The sequence below is a fragment of the Scyliorhinus torazame genome, chromosome 16 (genome assembly GCF_047496885.1).
Source record: "Scyliorhinus torazame isolate Kashiwa2021f chromosome 16, sScyTor2.1, whole genome shotgun sequence".
Lineage (NCBI taxonomy): Eukaryota > Metazoa > Chordata > Chondrichthyes > Carcharhiniformes > Scyliorhinidae > Scyliorhinus > Scyliorhinus torazame.
Window position 1 is genome coordinate 157,515,360 of NC_092722.1, and position 18,996 is coordinate 157,534,355.

At 44.8% G+C, this 18,996-nt stretch overlaps 1 protein-coding gene across 3 annotated transcripts in view; it reads left to right on the forward strand.

Annotated features, from left to right (window-relative positions):
- LOC140393163 (zinc finger protein Pegasus-like) overlaps positions 1-18,366 on the forward strand; it is a 32,628-nt gene extending 14,262 nt beyond the window's left edge. For all 3 annotated transcript variants that reach the window (XM_072479281.1, XM_072479282.1, XM_072479283.1), the window contains 2 exons: positions 9,404-9,586; positions 13,319-18,366. In XM_072479281.1, coding sequence (XP_072335382.1) covers positions 9,404-9,586; positions 13,319-14,244 — 1,109 coding nt within the window. In that variant the 3' untranslated portion in view covers positions 14,245-18,366. The remainder of the gene's footprint in view (positions 1-9,403; positions 9,587-13,318) is intronic.
- The last annotated feature ends 630 nt before the right edge of the window (positions 18,367-18,996 follow it).

Below are 18,996 nucleotides of genomic sequence, written 5' to 3' on the forward strand. Positions count from 1 at the left end.
TCTCCTCCCAAGCTCGTCCGCGTTCAGTATTTTCTACAGCAGTGAATGTCCTGGGATCTGGGGGTACGTCATCATTTCCTTGCAGAGTAAGTTTTTGACCTGTATGGACCTTGATCTCTCTCCCTCTCTGGAACCGGAACCTCTCCGTGTGTTCCCCCAGGGTCGCTACTCTCTCCTCTGTGTACATGTCCCTAACCATCAGTATCCCCTCCCACTGTCTCCACCTTTTGAAGGAGGTGTCCATTGTTGCGGGAGTGAACCTGTGATTATTGCAGATGAGGACCATGGTGGACATTTTGGGTAGTCCGAAGTGCTGTCTCATTTTATCCCACGTGCTACTACCACCGGGCTTTTCGAGTATCTGCCCGGGAGTGGGGGATGGGAGTGCGGTTGTGGCTAGTGCTCGAAGAGATAACCCTGCACAAGATCTCTCCTCCATCCTCATCCACTCCGCTCCCGGTTCCATCCCCGTACTCTTTCTGCGGTGGCTGCCCAGTGATAGAACTGGACGGCCAGGCCTCTCACATTTCTCCTCCCTTGTAGGGCTATCTTCCTAATTCTCAAGCTCTTTCTCTCTCTCTTTCCCCCCCCCCCCCCCCCCCCACCAAACACCATGATCAGCTTACCCACTGTGTTGAAAAAGGTCTGGGGGATGCAGATCAAGAGGAACCTGGGCAGCAAGTTAATTTTGATCGTCTGCACTTCCCCGTCAGAGAGAGTAGGAGTGAGCCCCATCTACCCTACCTATCTTTAATTCAGATGGGGTCAGTCCGGTGGTCTGGTTCGGGTGCTCGTGGTCACATTAAGAATACCAGAAGTACACGCACGTACCCCTGACCGGTTTGCTTTGTGGCCTTAGCAGTAGTAGTTTTTGGGGTTCGATTCATCCGTTCAACCATGCCTGAGCTTTGGGGATGCTATGGTATAAGGGTCCTTCCTGGTTATTCCCTTATCTCCCCTTTATATTTTGCCATTACCCTCTGGCGGATGTTGTTCCTCCTGTGGGTGCAAGTGTTCTCCACCTCAATCCCCTTCCAAGTTGCAGTGACTGCGCTAATTTCTCCCAGAATGCATCTCAGTACCACCCTCTGAGCGTGAAGATGCGACTCGAAAGCCTAGGTGTTATAAGGTGGGACATGTTTGTTCAGCATGTAGGAAATTTCAAGGAATGCACATGGGATTGATGCAGGAACAAAGGACATTGGGATAATTTTTTAAAAAACCAAGTCCGTGCCAAAGAATGTATACCACCATTGAGAAGGAAGCCTTAGCCTTGCTACTAGCCCTTCAGCACCTTTGAAATATATGTCCGACAACAATCAACAAAGCTTTGTTTGGACTGGCCATAATCCACTTACGTTTATAGAGAAGTTTAAAACCTGGAATGGTAATTCCATTGTGTTATAACCTGCCTGCTTACCACTGGCTGGGGACTAATGACAATCCCACAATCCTGTGGGAGTATGAGCTTCCCCAATGAGGTGGCGGGGGGGGGGGGGGGGGGGGAATGGAGAAATCATTAGCAGACTCCCTGTATAAATAAAGCTGGCCAGTTTGGAACCAGCCAGGAAGGAGTGAGCAGCAAGCAAAGTTGCTGCTGCTGTTGTGTATATATGTTATAGTAAGTAAATGTTATTTCTTTGTGTCCTTAAAACTCGTGCTGGATTCTTTGTGGCTCTCACAAAACTGACGACGAGGGTTAAAGTGAATAGCTGTCTACAGTGCTGAAGACACCTCCCTGGATTTTTGTTGGATACAGGTTGGAAGTTGTTTTCTATTACACCATGCCTCTGTACGGACTTTTGGATGTTTTTGATGCTGCGCTGGAAAGCAGGAACCAGTACGCACAACGGATGCGTTACTATTTCCAGGCAAACAACATCACCGAAAACGAGCGCCGGGTGGTCATATTGCTCACCGCCTGCGGCCCGCATACGTTTGGGGTGATTAGGAGCCTTACGTACCCAGCTGCGCCGGTCACCAAAACGTTTGATGAACTTGTAAACTTAGTGGGGCAACATTTTAACCCAACCTCGTCCACGATAGTCCAACGTTACCGGTTTAATACCGCTGAGAGGACCCCAGGAGAATCCCTTGACGACTTTCTATCCAGGCTACGCAGGATTGCGGAGTACTGTGACTCTGGTGAGACCTTGTCAGAGATGTTAAGCGACTGATTGGTTTGCGGTATTAACAATGCGGTCACCCAGAGAAAGTTGTTAGCTGAGCCAACATTGACTTTTTAACAGGCCATTCAAATAGTATTGTCCCGAGAGAGCGCAGAACGAGGAGTGCAGGAGCTACAGGGAATGGAGGTGCATGCCTTGGGGCGCAACCCCTTCCATCCGAAAATGTCCTCCCGCACTCCTGCGATACCTTTGGCGAGGCGACGTCTGGATCGACGCCAGTGGCCGTCCGACATTCCTCCCTGAAGGGAGCCTTCGCCAGAACCAATGGATGAGGAGCCATGTCCATGTCAGACTTGTAGGCGCCGACCCCGTCGCGGACTCTGGTCCTGGAGGCGCCAGAGGCGCCGTCGTTCCGACCGGACCAGGGGCCGTACCTTCCATGCGGCGACTATTCCTGAGGACGTGGAGACGGAGTACGACTGCCTGCCGCTGCATTGTGTGGCAGCTCCCCATGTGGCCCCCATTAAGGTGACCCGCTTGAGATGGAGTTGGACACAGGCGCAGCGGTCTCCGTGATCGTCCAGAGGACATTCGACCATATCAAGCAGGGTATACAGACCCTTACATTAACCGACACACAAGCCAGGTTGGCCACCTACACGGGGGAACCATTGGACATTGCAGGAACTACGATGACCCCTGTTGTTTATGGACGCCAGGAGGGGCGTTTCCCACTTACCATGGGCCCAGCCTGTTGGGTCGGGACTGGTTGCACCATTTGCGGTTGCAGTGGCAGCACATCCTCCAAACAGTTTCTGGAGGGTTGACTGAGGTGCGAGGACGATACCAGATGTATTCCAGCCTGGTTTGGGGAAAATAAAAGGGGCTGTAGCCCGTATCCAAGTTGAACCAGGAGCCACGCCACGCTATTTCCGGGCGCACCCGGTGCCTTACGCCTAGCTCGAGAAGGTAGAAGGGTCGTTTGGAGACTTTGGGTATTATCAGGCCCGTCCATTTCGCTGACTGGGCAGCACCAATTCTACCTGTAATGAAGCCAGATGCCACAGTTCGCTTGTGCGGCGACTATAAACTTACAGTGAATACGGCTTCCCGACTCGACCGATATCCAATGCCTCGCATAGAGGATTTCTACGCGAAGCTTGCAGGCGGACTCTCGTTCACAAAATTAGATATGAGTCACGCCTACCGACAGTTGGAGCTGGACCTTGCCTCCCGACCATATATAATGATTAACACACACCGGGGCCTGTATGAATATACACGGTTGCCCTTTGGAGTATCCTCTGCCTGCGCTATTTTTCAACACGTTATGGAGGGCATTTTGAGAGGTTTACCGCGTGTCGCTGTCTACTTAGATGACGTTTTGATCACATGGACGTCGGAGCAGGAACATTTGGAAAATCTGGAGACTGTCCTTAGACGCTTTTCGGAGGCTGGAGTCCGTTTACGCCGCACAAAGTGCGTCTTTCAGGTGAAGGAAGTAGTCTACCTGGGTTATCGGGTGGACCGCGAAGGTTTGCAACCCGTTGCAGAGAAGGTGCGCGCGATTCAACAGGCCCCCGCCCGACTGACACTTTGCTTCTTCGTTCTTTTCTTGGCCTCGTAAACTATTACGGGACGTTCCTCCCCAATCTGGCAACTACGCTGGCCCCATTGCACCTTCTGCTAAAGAAAAATCACACCTGGGTTTTGGGTCAGTTGCAAGAAACCGCTTTCTGGCGGGTAAAACAACAATTGTCGTCGTCTGGGTTACTAACCCACTATGATCCTGGAAAGCCTTTGCTCGTCACATGTGGTGCATCCCCGTATGGTATTGGGGCCGCCCTGTCTCACAAGATGGAAAACGGGGCCGAGCGGCCGATAGCTTTCGCCTCCCGCGCATTGACTGCAGGGGAAAAAAGGTACGCGCAGATCGAGAAGGGGGGCCTGGCAGTGGTCTTTGCGGTGAAACATTTCCACCAGTACTTGTGTGGCCACCACTTCACTATCGTGACTGATCATAAGCCTCTGCTGGGACTTTTCAGAGAGGATAAGCCAATACCTCCCATTGCTTCCTTACGGATCCAGCACTGGGCTTTGTTGCTCGCTGCATACGAGTATTCTCTGGAGCACAAACCAGGAACGCAGATGGCGAATGCCGACTCACTGAGCTGATTGCCTTTATCGACCGGCCCCATGTCGTCCCCCACGACCGGTGAGGTGGTTGCAACCCTAAATATTATGGACACTTTGCCTGTCACGGCATCACAGATCCGTGAGTTGACCCAGACGGAGCCAATCCTGTTGAAGGTTCGGCACATAGTCCTGTATGGTGGGCAGCATAGACAGCTCCCAGGTGAGTTGTGGGCATTTTCCCCCAATTTGTCAGAATTCAGTGTGGAAGACTGCATCCTCTTGTGGGGGACACGTGTGATTGTCCCGGAAAAAGGACAGGAGCTGATACTAAGAGACTTACACAATGGGCATCCAGGTGTGACCAAAATGAAAATGTTGGCCCGGAGTTATGTCTGGTGGCCAGGCCTCGACACCGACATTGAGAAGGTGGCCCAAAACTGCTCCATTTGCCAGGAGCATCAGAAGCTTCCGCCGGCCGTGCCCCTACATCACTGGGAATGGCCAGGGCGGCCTTGGACGCGCTTGCATGCGGATCCATGTGCCTTCTATTAATCAACGCCCAGTCTAAATGGCTAGAGGTGCATAAGATGCTAGGCACACCGTCCTGCGCAACAATTGAGAAGATGCGTTTGTCTTTCAGTACGCATGGCCTCCCCGAGGTGCTGGTCACTGATAACGGCACTGCATTCACGAGTGAGGAGTTTGCGAGGTTCACGAAGATGAACGGAATACGCCATATCCGCACTGCCCCTTGCCACCCGGCTTCAAATGGGTTGGCGGAGCGCACAGTGCAGACATTCAAATGAGGCCTAAAGAAGCAGTCTTCCGGGTCAATGGACACGAGACTGGCTCGCTTTTTGTTTTCGTATAGGACCACCCCCCATGCGGTGGCTTGGGTAGCTCCCGCAGAACTCTGAATGGGCCGGAGACTTCGCACCCGCCTTAGCATGGTTTTCCCGGACATTGGCGCAAAGGTACGCCGCACACAAGAACGGCAGGAACATGGTTTTTCTCGGCATCGGCCGATTCGGCAGTTTGCGCCCGGTGACCCAGTCTTCGTTCGGACTTTTGCTGGTGGTGCCCAGTGTGTCCCTGGCATAATCTTTCGCCAAACGGGCTCTATATCTTAGCAGGTGCAAGCCCAGGGTCGTCTCCAGCGCAAACATGTACACCACGTTCGGTCCAGAAGACTATCCGTTCCAAAGGTTCCCCGCTCCCGGAGCTAATTTCTATAGCCACAGAGACCAGAGACAATGGAACGTAGTCCTCGCCATCTTCCTCTGGTGCCTCACTCAAAGCCTGCGCAGGTCGTTATAGAACCGCGTGGATAGAGACGCCGAGATGACGGAGGCAGCAGACTCTGACTCCGAGATGGAGACACAGGACACATCAGAGGGGGAATCCTCGGGCCCACGGGCCGTGGATGTACAACCGGTACGCCGTTCATCACGGAAGCGCCGGTCTCCGTCTCGTTACACGCCGTCCGATCCAGCGCCTCGTGCAAATGGTGTCCGGCCTGCGGCAAAACGAGTTCGACACCCTCCTTCGCCAGGGTCTTCGGTGCATTCCTTGGAATTTGGGGGGGGGAGAGGGATGTGTTAACCTGCCTGCTTACCATTGGCTGGAGACTAATGACAATCCCACAATCCTGTGGGAGTTTGAGCTTCCCCAATGAGGGGGGCGGAGAAATCATTAGCAGACTATAAATAAAGCTGGCCAGTTTGGAACCAGCCAGGAAGGAGTGAGCAGCAAGCGAAGTTGCTGCTGCTGTTGTGTATATATATGTTATAGTAAATAAATGTTATTTTTTTGTATCCTTAAAACTCGTGCTGGATTCTTCGTGGCCCTCACAAAACGTTGGCGTTTTTTATTACAACAGTTTAACTTTAAAATTGTACTCATTCACGGAAAGGATAATGTAATTTTGGATGCTTTGTCATGGATTTCAGGGCTGACTAGTTACCAATGTAGAGACTGGGAAGCAAAGTTATATAATGGGGGTGGGTTGGATGGATATGTGTTTGTGATTTATGTCTTCCATACCTCATAATGAAATGTCCTTGCCCCGACGTTTCATTCTTTTAGGGATGAAGGTATGTCAGGGTCCTTCCTGTTTATTCCCTTATTTTTCCTTTTTATTTTGCCCTTATAATTTTTGATTCATAGGTGATTAACAGACATGCAACTTTAAGTCAAACAGCAGAGAGAATGAGGATTTCAGAAGTTACAGCAGAGAACACATTAGTTTGAACAGGAGCTTCAGACTTTTTGGCACCAGAGAGAGATGGGGTGGGACTTGGTTTGATTGATTGGCTGGAGGCCAATGAATTGGCCCAAAAGACCGTTCTCTGCCCAGTTGCAAGTGATGCTTGGATCCGATCCTAGTGAAATGATTTCAGTCTTCCCTGGATATCACGGCTGCCTCTGTCTCTATTGCCATTACGGCCATCTTGTAAGCTTATTTCACTTGCTTCACATCTATCTAATTTGCTCATTGCAGAAAAGCTCCATGACCATAACCCACTAAGAAGTACAGGTCCAGAATCTTCTGATAGATAGAATTTCATAGAATTTACAGTGCAGAAGGAGGCCATTTGGCCCATCGAGTCTGCACCAGCTCTTGGAAAGAGCACCCTACCCAAGGTCCACACCTCCACCCCATCCCTATAACCCAGTAACCCCACCCAACACTAAGGGCAATTTTGGACACTAAGGGCAATTTATCATGGCCAATCCGCCTAACCTGCACATCTTTAGACTGTGGGAGGAAACCGGAGCACCCGGAGGAAACCCACGCACACACTGGGAGGATGTGCATACTCCGCACAGACAGTGACCCAAGCCGGAATCGAACCTGGGACCCTGGAGCTGTGAAGCAATTGTGCTATCCACAATGCTACCGATCCTGCTGGCTGAATCCCTCCTTTAGCATTTTTTAAAATGGGTTGTTTCGAGGAGAATTCTGCACTCCTGAAAATTATTTGTAATCTATATATTTCCGTTCCACATAATCTTGGGCGGTCTCGCTGTGATTCTACATGACCTCAGTTATGGCCCTCCCCCAATTACTATGTCCATTCCTCAAACCTCCCTGAATTGCGTTTTTAAACACTTAGTTTCTGACTTGATCTGTTCCCACGTTTCCTCTCTGATATTGTCGGAGCATTGGTTCCATATCTGTTGGCATTTAGCTCACATGAGGATATGTACATTCTTTAAGTGCATATTATGGACCTTGTACATTTCCTCCAAACTTCTCCAAAATTCTGTATTGCCGCAATTAGGTTGGAGATTGGGTAGTTCCTTTAATATCATATGCTTCTCCCACAGAGTAAACGAGGTGTGTATGGTTGTGATTAGTGTGAAGTGTGTGCGAGATCGGCCACTGGTGGGCACAGTAACCCCCTTTGTCTTGTTTCTGTGGGTGCAGCTCTGACACTGCTGATTCTCCCCCTCGTCAGGGAGGGTCGGGTAAATGGCCATATCTGGGGCTGTTGGTTGTATGGCTTGATTGAGTCTGCACCAACCCTCCGAACGAGCACCCGACCTATGCCTAATCTCCCTATTCCCATAACCCCACCTAACCTTTGGACACCTAGGGGCAATTTAACATAGCCAATCCACCTAAACGGGACATCTTTGGACTGTGGGAGGAAACTGGAGCACCTGAAGGAAACCCACGCAGACACAGGGAGAACATGCAAACTCTACACAGTCACCCAAGGTTGGAATCAAACTCTTGTCCCTGGCGCTGTGGGGCAGCAGAGCTAACCACTGAGCCACCGCGCCGCCCCATGTTTGAATCCGGTTTTTGTCCCTACCACTTCCGATATAGCCCTTTTTAAAGTCAAAACTTTCAACCGATGTGACTGTGACCATGGTAAACTATCCCTCCTCCATACCTCTAAGCTGTTGACATGGTAGATCACACTATTCTCTTCTCATGCCTATTCTCTGTTATCTAACTTGGTGGGACTACACTTGCCTATTTTCTTAGTTTAACTATAGCCTTCGTGCACTGTCCCGGGCAATATAGTGTAGTACACCAACAATGCTGTTAAGAGCATTTCAGGAATTTGATTCAGTAACAGTGAAGGAATGGTAATATAGTTCCAAATCAAGATGGTGTGTGACTTGAAGGGGAAAATGCAGGTGGTGGTGTTCCTATGCAGCTACTGCCCTTGTCCCTCTATGTGGTAGGGTTCACTGATTTGGGAGATGCTGTGGAAGGAACTTTGGTGAGTTGCTGGAGGGCATCTTGTGGACACTACACACTGTTGGCATGTCGGTGGTGAAGGAATTGAATGGTGAAGGTAATAGATGGGGTGCCAATTAAGTGTACTACTTTTTCCAGTCTTCTTGAGTGGAGCTGTGCTAATCCGACAAGTTGAGAGTATTTCATTACGCTCCTGACTTGTGCCTTGTAGGATGGTGACAGGCTTTAAGGAGTCAGGAAGTCCCTTGCCTCAAGAATTCTCAGCCTCTGTTGTGCTCTTGTCACAACAGTATTTATATGGCTGGCCCAATTCAGTTTCTGGTCAATGGTAATCCTTAGGATGATATTAGCCAATTTGTCACATTGATTGTCAAACATTGCTAATACTGCATGAGCAGAAATTTATATCAGCTGAGTATTGGGAAGGTCAGAATCATTGTCTTCAGGCACTCCACAAACTTTATTCCCTCGTCACTGACTCCATCTTTCTGACAAAATGTATAAAGCTGAACCAGGTTGTTTGCAGTCTTGGTGTCTGAGGTGTGCTTCCAATTATGTTTATTCCACCACCCAGACTGCCTATTTCCACCTTCCCCATCCTCATGATGGCAATTAGCTTCCCAGCCATTAGTTGTTTAATGGTCCAACGCCATTCACAACTGGATCTGATGGGACTTCCAGGGCTTGGATCTGGAAATGGGGCAAGAATTATGTTGTGTAATTCAAAACATTTATTTTTGTAAAAACCTCAACAGTAACTTTGGTTTATTGGTCTTGTATTTTTATATAAGTGTATGCATAATAAACAAGTATGCCTGCTTAATCTATGGTCTAATAGTATTATTTTATTTGTAATCCTATTTGGAACTACTTTTAAAATTTATGAAGTTGTCTTAGTCAATACTTCTATTTTTATTTGCAGCTGGAACTGAAAATCATCAAAATGGAATCCACCATGCTTCTGTTGAAGTTTCTCTTGATGATGGCACTGGAATGATAGGAGAAGGGCCAGAAAGAACGGTTGATGGAAAGCTGAAGTGTCAATACTGTAACTATGCCAGCAAAGGGATAGCACGGTTGATGGAGCACACCAGAATGCACACAGGTAATAGATTTGATGGAAGATTGGCTTACACAATTCAACACCAACTATTGAGTTCCTATGTTTGAATATAGAACTGATTTGGTAAAATAATGTGACTACCCACATGCCATTGATTGAATGATTCATTCATTCATTTGTGCTCTTCACAAAGGTAGGTTCTTCGCATTATCTTCAGCCTGAGCTGTTTTCCTGGCATTTTTTTGTCAGTGGTTTGCCATTGCCTTCCACTCTCAGGAACAGGGTGAGGAGGCAGATTCCAAGTCTCTCAAGCAGAACAGGAATTTGACTCATGCTGTTGGGGTTATTCTGAATATTTATTAGCTAACCAGACTCCTATGCTATTCATAAAAGGCCTGAAAACAACTTCTAACACTCCTCATACCATTAATTTTAGTATTCCTTCCCAGCTAATATTCCTGTTGTTAAACATTTTATTGTGAAAATGAAGGTTTTGTTGGCACCAAATATTTTGTTTTAAGCGTATTTTGATACTGAATTTTGCGATTTACATATCACTTCTTGTAGTCTCTGAGACTCGAAGTACATGAGGTTGGAACGACTGCTTTTAACATCAAGGCAGCATTTGACCACCTGTAGAATCCAGAAGCCCTAGCAAAACTGAAGTCAATGGAAAAACTCACCAATGGTTGGGGCCATTCACAGCACAAAAGAAAAATGGTTGTAGGAGGAATATCACCTCAAATCCAGCATGTCACAACAGGTGTTCCTCAGGGTAATGACCTAGTGTAAACTATCTTCAGCTTCTCCATCAATGACCTTACCTCTATCATACGTCAGAAATGGGGGAAGGTGTTTGCTGATGATTGCACTCTATTTAGTACTATTTGTGGCTCCTGAGATGCTGAAGCAGTCCATTCTGGCATACAGCAGGAGCTGGACAACATTCAGGCTTGGGCTGATAAGTGTCAAGTAATATTCATGCCACACAAGTGCCAGGTTATGACTATCTCCAAGAGAGAAGCTTAACTATATCCATTGACATTCAAATGCATTCCAATCACTGAGTCCCCACTAATGATGACCTGGGGATAATCATTAACCAGAAACTGAACCGAACTAGCTGCACAAGTGGCTACAAGAGTAGGTCAGAGGCTTGGAATTCTGCGACATCTCCTGACTCCCCAATGTTAGGACAGTCAGGCGTTCAATGGAAGATTCTCCACTGGCCTGATTGTGACAACACTGAAGAAGTTCAACACTTAAGGACAAAGCAGCCTGCTTTGGCATGTCTTTAATTCCTCCACCACTAACACAAAGTGGCAGCAGTGTGCACCAACTCACCAAAGCTCCTTCAACAGCACCTTCCAAAATCACACCCTCTACACTGCCACCCGCCAAGTTGCCCTCCAAGCTACACATCTTCCTGACTTGGAACTATATGACTATTCCTTCACTGTTGCTGGGTCAAAAATCCTGGAACTTCCTTCCTAACAGCACTGTGGGTGTGCCTACACAAGATGAACTACAGCAGTTCAAGAACAATGCTCACCATCAACTTCTTGAGGGCAATTGGGGTTGCACAACAAATGCTGGCCTAGCCAGCAATGCTCTCACACCATGAAGGAGTTGAAAAAATGATTGTCCCTTTAGCAACTGGGTTGAAGCTGCATAAATTCACTTCACCTCCGAGAATATCAGCAGTTAACTTGATCTGGCTTCGATGTACTCTGCCCTCAGAGGTGAAACAATATTATGCTAATCTACAGCACTTGATAAATTTATCAATTCTTTATGTGCAGAGGGGTGTGATACAGTTGCTTCTGTACAAATGTGTTCTGGATGAACACTTTCATGGGTTTATGCTTCATAACATTTCACAATATTTGTTTTTGCAAGGCCAAATGTATTTGAAATATATATTGCTGTCTGGGAATGCAAGCTACAAGGCTCATGTTGTCCTGAGCAGTTAAAATTTGGGGTTACTGGAGATTGAAGGATGGTCAGTGTAGGATTTCAAAGATGGATATTAAGTGATATTGACGAAAGAATAGATACCATGTTCCATAAAGGAAACCTTAGGAAGTGGTATTTGTTCCTGATATATTGATCTAGACTTTTGGTCAGTGACAGGAATGGTGCTGAGTTCATTACACTGACAGTCACCCACAAACATTAGGAGAACGTTTGAGGCAAACTATGCAATTAAACCATTTCTAGTATGGTTCCCACTCCAGGGGATCTGGGTGCCTAAACAAGACAAGAAAGTACAAGGCGCTTCAAATTAGACTAAATATTTCTGAGTTATGGAGTATATACTGGGAAGCCTGAAGTGGGAAATATGAATACATTTAATTCAATATAAAATCATGTACAGAAAGTGGAATTAAGATTGGGAAAACTGGGATTAAAAGAGATGAGAAACCGAAATGTGAAAAATATTTACAAACAAAATCTCAAACACAACTTCGAAGGAATAAGATTTCACACTTATTGGGGCTAGGAAGATTGTTTGGCAGTGATCATCACTTTACATTTCAATTAAACTTCATCTACTCCTGAATGCAGTGAGCCTAACTTTTTTTCATTTTTATTGGGTAACTATCATAACTTGATGCCATCAGTGATATTGAGTCTATTGGCGACAACTGTTGCAGTGCAACAGCGGAAGAGTGGAGTATTCTTGACAACAACTTCTGGATTTTTCATTTAGATGGACATGTGTGATTGTTGCAAGTTGCTTTCTGAATTAGGCCATAATAATGGATTGTTAGCCTCACCTTTGTGAATGTAAACTTTTGGGTCAACATCTAGTCGTTTTTAAAAAATGCTCATTATTAAATTGTCACAGTTGTTACTATATGTCTCCCTTTCAGTAAAGTGAACAGCATCTGTGCAATTACTTGATGGTTTCCTTTTGGTACGTGTGTCTTCCTATTATTGATGTGTCCGTTCACAGAATGATTGCATTTCAAGATCCTTTCTTTGCCTTAATTTCTTTTATAGGAAAATCTGTGGTAGAAGTGACAGAATAAGAAAATAACTTCCTAGATCTGTAATTGTACATTTATTTTGTTAATATTATTGGACATGAGTGAATTTTTCATTAATTCTTCACACATTTCCTGCTCCAAAATGAGTTCTGTAATGTGATAGCCAGAGCAATATTTCCTTTTTCACATTCTGGTCATGGGACTATCAGTTTTAAATAGTACAAATTCCTACTTTAATAGTTGTGAAGAAGTAAGTTTTGATTGGGCTACAGGATGAAAAATAGCCTTGTTAAAGCAGGAGTCATTGATGTACTATTCAAACTAAGAACATTGCCTGTCATGTTCAATTTTTGTGCATTTTCCCCATTCCTTTTCCTGAATACAATGATTCTGCTGGTGTACAATTCCATAGATGCCCATGGAATTTTGTCTCATTCAAATGTTCACTCTTTCTCGTCAGGTCATGTTGAATAGTTGCCTGGTCCTCCTGTTACACCTTCATATACTTGCATTTCCCAGCATGAATCGCCTATTGACATCAAAGAGTAACCCTGGACCCTCACTCCCTCCCTAGAAACACAAATGTCATTTTTGTTATACTGCTTGTGGTGAGATCAGCTAACTCAGCACAAACCTTGGAAGCTTTCCGCTGTTTTGGGAAGCTCAGTGGTATTTATATTTATCTCCAGCCTGAAGGAGAGAAACCTTTCAAATTTTGCTCAAAATTTAACGTTTTTAAGAAGAAATAGAATAACTTGCTGATCTGTTCTTTCTCATGCAGGTGAGAAACCCCACAGATGCCATCTATGTCCATTTGCTTCAGCTTATGAGCGTCACCTTGAAGCACATATGCGCTCACATAGAGGTGAAAAACCATATAAATGTGAGCTTTGTTCCTTTCGCTGCAGTGATCAAAGTAATTTATCCCACCATCGCAGACGCCGGCATAAACTACTTCCTCTGAAAGGACGCAGGACATCATTGACTAATAAGAGAATGATGGGAATTTTGCAGAAAAAATCCAGTTACTCCCTGAGTTATGGAAGAAGACCTTTGAGTAATTTCAGTCCTCCCATGGTGACGCAGAAGATCGATTACCTTGATGAATATTCTCACAACATCTCTGCTGAATCTTATGAGAGTCTGACAAAAGCACAGACTAGTGGAATATCAAGGGATGCACAGGACATGATGGTGGATAATCCATTAAACCAGCTTTCTGCCTTAGCTGGCCAGCTTTCCAGCCTTTCGCAACATGACCAAACTCCAGCATCTTCTGATATGACCTGCAGGGATGAGAAACCATATCTGATACCACACTCTATGGGACCAATAGTTACCACTGTAGTTTCTAGTGTGGCTCAAAGCTCATCCAATGCTAGCCCTGATAGACATCATGTGCATAATCAAAGAACCTTCAGTCCTGTTCCAGGCCCTAATAGTGAACGCAGTGCTCACATGAGCTCACCCTGCATGACGAACAGCCAACCTAGCACACCTGCTCCTCCAATTCAAGTCCAGGATCCCCAGCTTCTGCATCATTGCCAACATTGTGACATGTACTTTGCAGACAATATCCTTTACACTATTCACATGGGGTGCCATGGTTATGAGAATCCATTTCAGTGTAACATATGTGGGTGTAAATGTAAAAACCAATATGATTTTGCTTGTCATTTTGCCAGGGGTCAGCATAAGCAAACTTAATGTTATTTGTATTAATAAAGCTATTAAAAGTTATTCAAAATTAATCTTGTTTTATTCAATGGTAACTTTTATATCTCAATCCTGTGTAAAACTAATAAAAGTTAAATTAGTTTACAATCATTTTATTTAAAGAAAACGTAAACTATATTTTCTTGGTTGCCGATGACCTAATTACTCCTCCAGTATGAGACTGAGGAAGGCTTAAGAGTTGATGGAAGAGATGAAACAAAATAAGAAAACAGGAAAATAATTTACTATCCTCTAGTATGTTTCTTCCTTAAGATGTTGACGTATGCAATATGTCCTAATTATAATTTTGCAATATTCCCTCTTCAGCAACTGTTCCTTTTTGATTGCAATATTGCTCATGTCAGTTTGCTGTTTAAGGAAGGTGAGAGGGAAACCAGGGAATTATAGACCGGTTAACCTAACATCTTTTGGGCAGCTCCTAGGATAAGGTTACTGAATATCTTTAATTTTCAGCTGATCAGAGAGCCAACATGAATTTGTAAAGGGTAGTCATGCCTGATTAAGCTCGTTTGATTTTTGAAGAGGTACTTCAAGTTGTGGACAAAGAATTATCTATGAATGTTGTTTATATGGACTTCTGGAAGGTATTTGTTAGAGTCTGTTGGCTAAAGTTGCAACTTAATAATTTGAGCAGCAGGAGAGAGTAGCAATTAATGGGCTGTTAGGCAAAATGTGGTATTGCAAGGATCTGTGTTGGACTCTCAACTATTCACTGTTTTAATTTATAGCTTCTAAAGGCCACATATTCAAATTTGCCGGTGACTTTTAGGTTCAGTGAATTGGGGAAAATGCAGCAAATGGATTTCAATGTAGGTAAATAGGGCAACATGGTAGCACAGTGGTAAGCACTGTTGCTTCACAGCGCCAGGGTCCCAGGTTCAATTTCCTGCTTGGGTCATTGTCTGTGCAGAGTCTGCATGTTCTCCCTGTGTCTGCGTGGCTTTCCTCCGGGTGCTCCGGTTTCCTCCCACAAGTCCCAAAAGACGTGCTTGTTAGGTGAATTGGACATTTCGAATTCTCCCTCTGTGTATCTAAACGGGCACCAGAATGTGGCGACTAGGGGCTTTTCACAGTAACTTCATTGCAGTGTAAATGTAAGCCGACTTGTGACTATAAAGATTATTATTATTACTTTGAGATAATCCACTTTAGAGCTAATAAGCATAGGATAGGGTACTTTCTAAATGGGGGAAAATCTAGAAGGAATGGAGCTCCAGAGAGACTTGAGTGTGGGAGTGGTGCAGGAGGAGGGGTCCAGGTACATATTAAAATATAACTAACAGGCAAACAGGTACAGAAAATAATCAAAAGGTTAATGGAATGCTGGCATTATATCTAGAATACAATGGGGTAGAAGTCATGCCTCAAACAAAGCCACAGCAGAGGTACTTCAAGCAGTTCTGGGCAAGATATTAAAGGGAATGGTAAGGATAAATATTAACAATTTTGGTTGGTTGGGGAATTGAGAACTATGGGGTATATTCTAAAAATTACAGACAGACCTTTATGTAACCCTTCTACAAACAAAGGCTGGCAGCAGTTTGCAACACTTCTGTGGTGTAATTGATGTGAGATTAATTGTAAACTTAAACTAAGATTGGTTAACAAATGTAAGGGAAATGGGGAAAAGACACGTATATGAAATTGGGTTACGGAATGGTGGAAAAAGCTTGAGGGACTAAATGGAAGTCTCCTGTTCTTATATTGGATTGGATTTGTTTTGTCATGTGTACCGAGGTACAGTAAAAAGTATTGATCTGCATACAGCCCAGACAGATCATTCCATACATTGAAAAAAACATAGGGCATACATAAATACATAGTGTAAATACATAGACACAGGCATCTGGTGAAGCATATGGAGTACATTTCTACTCGGTAAGAGATGTGTAAAGAGATCAGTTCAGTCCATAAGAGGGTCATTCAGAAGTCATTAACAGCAGGGAAGGAGCTGTTTTTGACCTATTAGTGCGTGTTCTCAAACTTTTATATCTCCTACCCAATGGAAGAGGTTAGAAGAAAGAATTACCCGGGTGGCAGGGGGTTTTGATTATGCTGCCCACTTTCCCAAGGCAGCGGGAGGTGTAGACAGTCAATAGATGGGAGGCGGTTTCACTTGGACTGGGCTGTGTTCACGACTCTTGTTTCTTAGGTCTTGAGCCGAGCAGTGCCATACCAGGTTGTGCTGAAGCCAGATAGGATGCTTTCTATTGTGCATCTGTAAAAATTGGTAAGTGTCAATGTGGACATGCTGAATTTCCTTAGTTTCCTGAGGAAGTAACTGCTTGAGGAAGTAACTACTGTTCCTACTTAAAGTGGCTCGCGGTTTTGACAGTATATTTGATCATGGTGAGAGGGAGCCATCACAGACATGTTGGATCCGGTCCACATGCATACTTTTCATATCCCACTGAACGGGAACCTACCTCTTTCCCACCTCACTTCCCAATGTCTAGCCTAGGAATGCTGAGACCAATCGCAGCATTTCTGTTGCTCACTTTGCTGCAATTTAAATAGAAAATTGATTTATAAAAGTGCCTATATGAGGTTTCAGAAGTGCTCATAGTTTCATTTCTAAAATGTGTTTATTATTCAGTGAATTTTAAAATTATTTTTCTAAGCATTTATGGCTGAAATATGTGAAAGGATCTTTATTGGTACGAATATGGCTCCAGGCGGCTTAAGGAGCTTGTTGCTGTAGCTGTGGGAATCCTGCTGTTCAATATACCAGAGTGAGTTGCACTGTCCCGCTGGGAACATCACCACTATGGGCACCCAAGTGTGATGGCTAAAACGACTGACTGAGAATTGAATAGCCGGTGTAACTATGTTTCTCTTTGGTTGGATAGTTCCCCTTCATGCGCATACAACAATCGAGTCGGGGGTTTCTGTTAAGCTTCCTCCTCTTCATTGTTAACTGGTTGGGTTAAGAGCTAGTTATAGATCTGTGGTCATCTTGGGTGTTCTAAACCACTGAGTCGAATCTAATCTGAGGTCCTGCGGGGATGATGTTCATCACATGCGAGCATAGACGTGGTGACTGAATACGACTAGCCAAAACTGTTAAGCCCGAGTCTCATTGGAGTAGTCCGCGAGCATTCGACCCTCAACGATGTTCGCACAGCTATTGAGGGACAAGCGATCTCAACCCCCACAAACAGTCTAAATGGAAGGTCAATGAACACCAAACCAGTGTCTAGCTTCCCAGGATCAGAGCCATGGACAGAGGAGGGTGCCACTTCCAGATCCTAGAGACCATTCTGACAAGGAAGAGGAAACGAGGCGAAAGTTTGCACTAACCTAGAGACTTTTCTTATAAGACATCCGCTTTGTCTCAGCCTCAAAGGGTTTGGTAAAGACTTAAGAACGAGCACCTTTTCCCAGGTTGCACAAGTAAGATGTCGCTTGTTAGTTTGAAAGTTGTTTGTTCCTGTTGTTCCTGAAGTTCTGTTGTATGTTTAAAGCATCGCAAGTCAGTTATGAGGATAATTAACCTCAGAATAACTAACCTGAACTCATTCTGTTCTTGGTGGTGTGACATCATGCCTGGCTGATCCCATGGAATGAAAGATTGTTTCATACAAGATCAACCCCCTGGTCCACCTCACAGTGCTCCCGGCTGCAGTCAGTTGCTGGTGGTAGTACAAACACCTCGATAAATGGTGTGAAGACATAGATTGGGCACTTATGTGAGTGTTTTGAAGTTTTACAAGGAGATCCCAGTCTCTTTATATAGTATAACTTATACAGCCTTCAAGTTTTTCAGTGTTTCTCCATGTAAATTTGCTGTTTTGCATGTACCATGGGTTCTGATAACTCAACTATTTCTTTGCCAAAGGAATTCTCTTGGTATTTGCCAATGGTGTTACCTAGCAAACAGATAGTGATCGAATGGTAAAAGTTGCCTATTTTTCTTTGGGGAAAAATCTGAACCTTTCAGCTGTTTCCTAGCAAAGAACAGAGACTCAAAGAATTGGAGAGTATTGTACCACATCATTGACCTAAATGAGTTAATCCTGGGCCTGTTTGATTCTATTTAAGTTTGTTTTGTGTACCATACTAAATAAATCAAATCCTTGTTATAAATCTGTATACTGCTTGTTTGTTCTATGCCTGGATCATTCTGCACAATACAGCTGCGATTATAGAAACTTGGAGAGGGGAGGATGAACATTTAATGTGTGAACCTGTGTGAAATTTCTAATGCTAGTCGACCCTGGAACCTGAAACAGTGCTTTAAAATTCAAAACTTCAATTGAACAAATCTGTAGTTTAGAAAGCTTGAACTGAAAGCAGCTATGTTCAAAACACATTGCATTTTGTTCCTTTTATGATCAAAAGAAATCCCAAGATGTTTCGAACAAATTAAGTCCAGATGAAGAAGGAAAGAATTAGAAGGGGTGAAAGAAATCGTGGTTGAAGAATAGCTCTGACATAGCTAGAGCAATGTGCAGAAGGTTGGAGTCGGAGCAATATTGTATGCAGGAGAGGATACAGAATTGGAGGAGACAGCAGAAATGGGATTGGCAGATGCCAACCTTGATGTGCAGGAAAGAAAGATTAAGTTATTAATTATTATAGATGGGAATAATGAGCTAACAGAAAAGATTACATGTTCCAGGGTTTGGAAAAGTTGAAGTTTATGGGTGAACAATGGGATACCACCAAGGAGAATGTTAAAATAGGGAGCAGGAAAAGCATGCGTAAGAGTTACTGGTAATC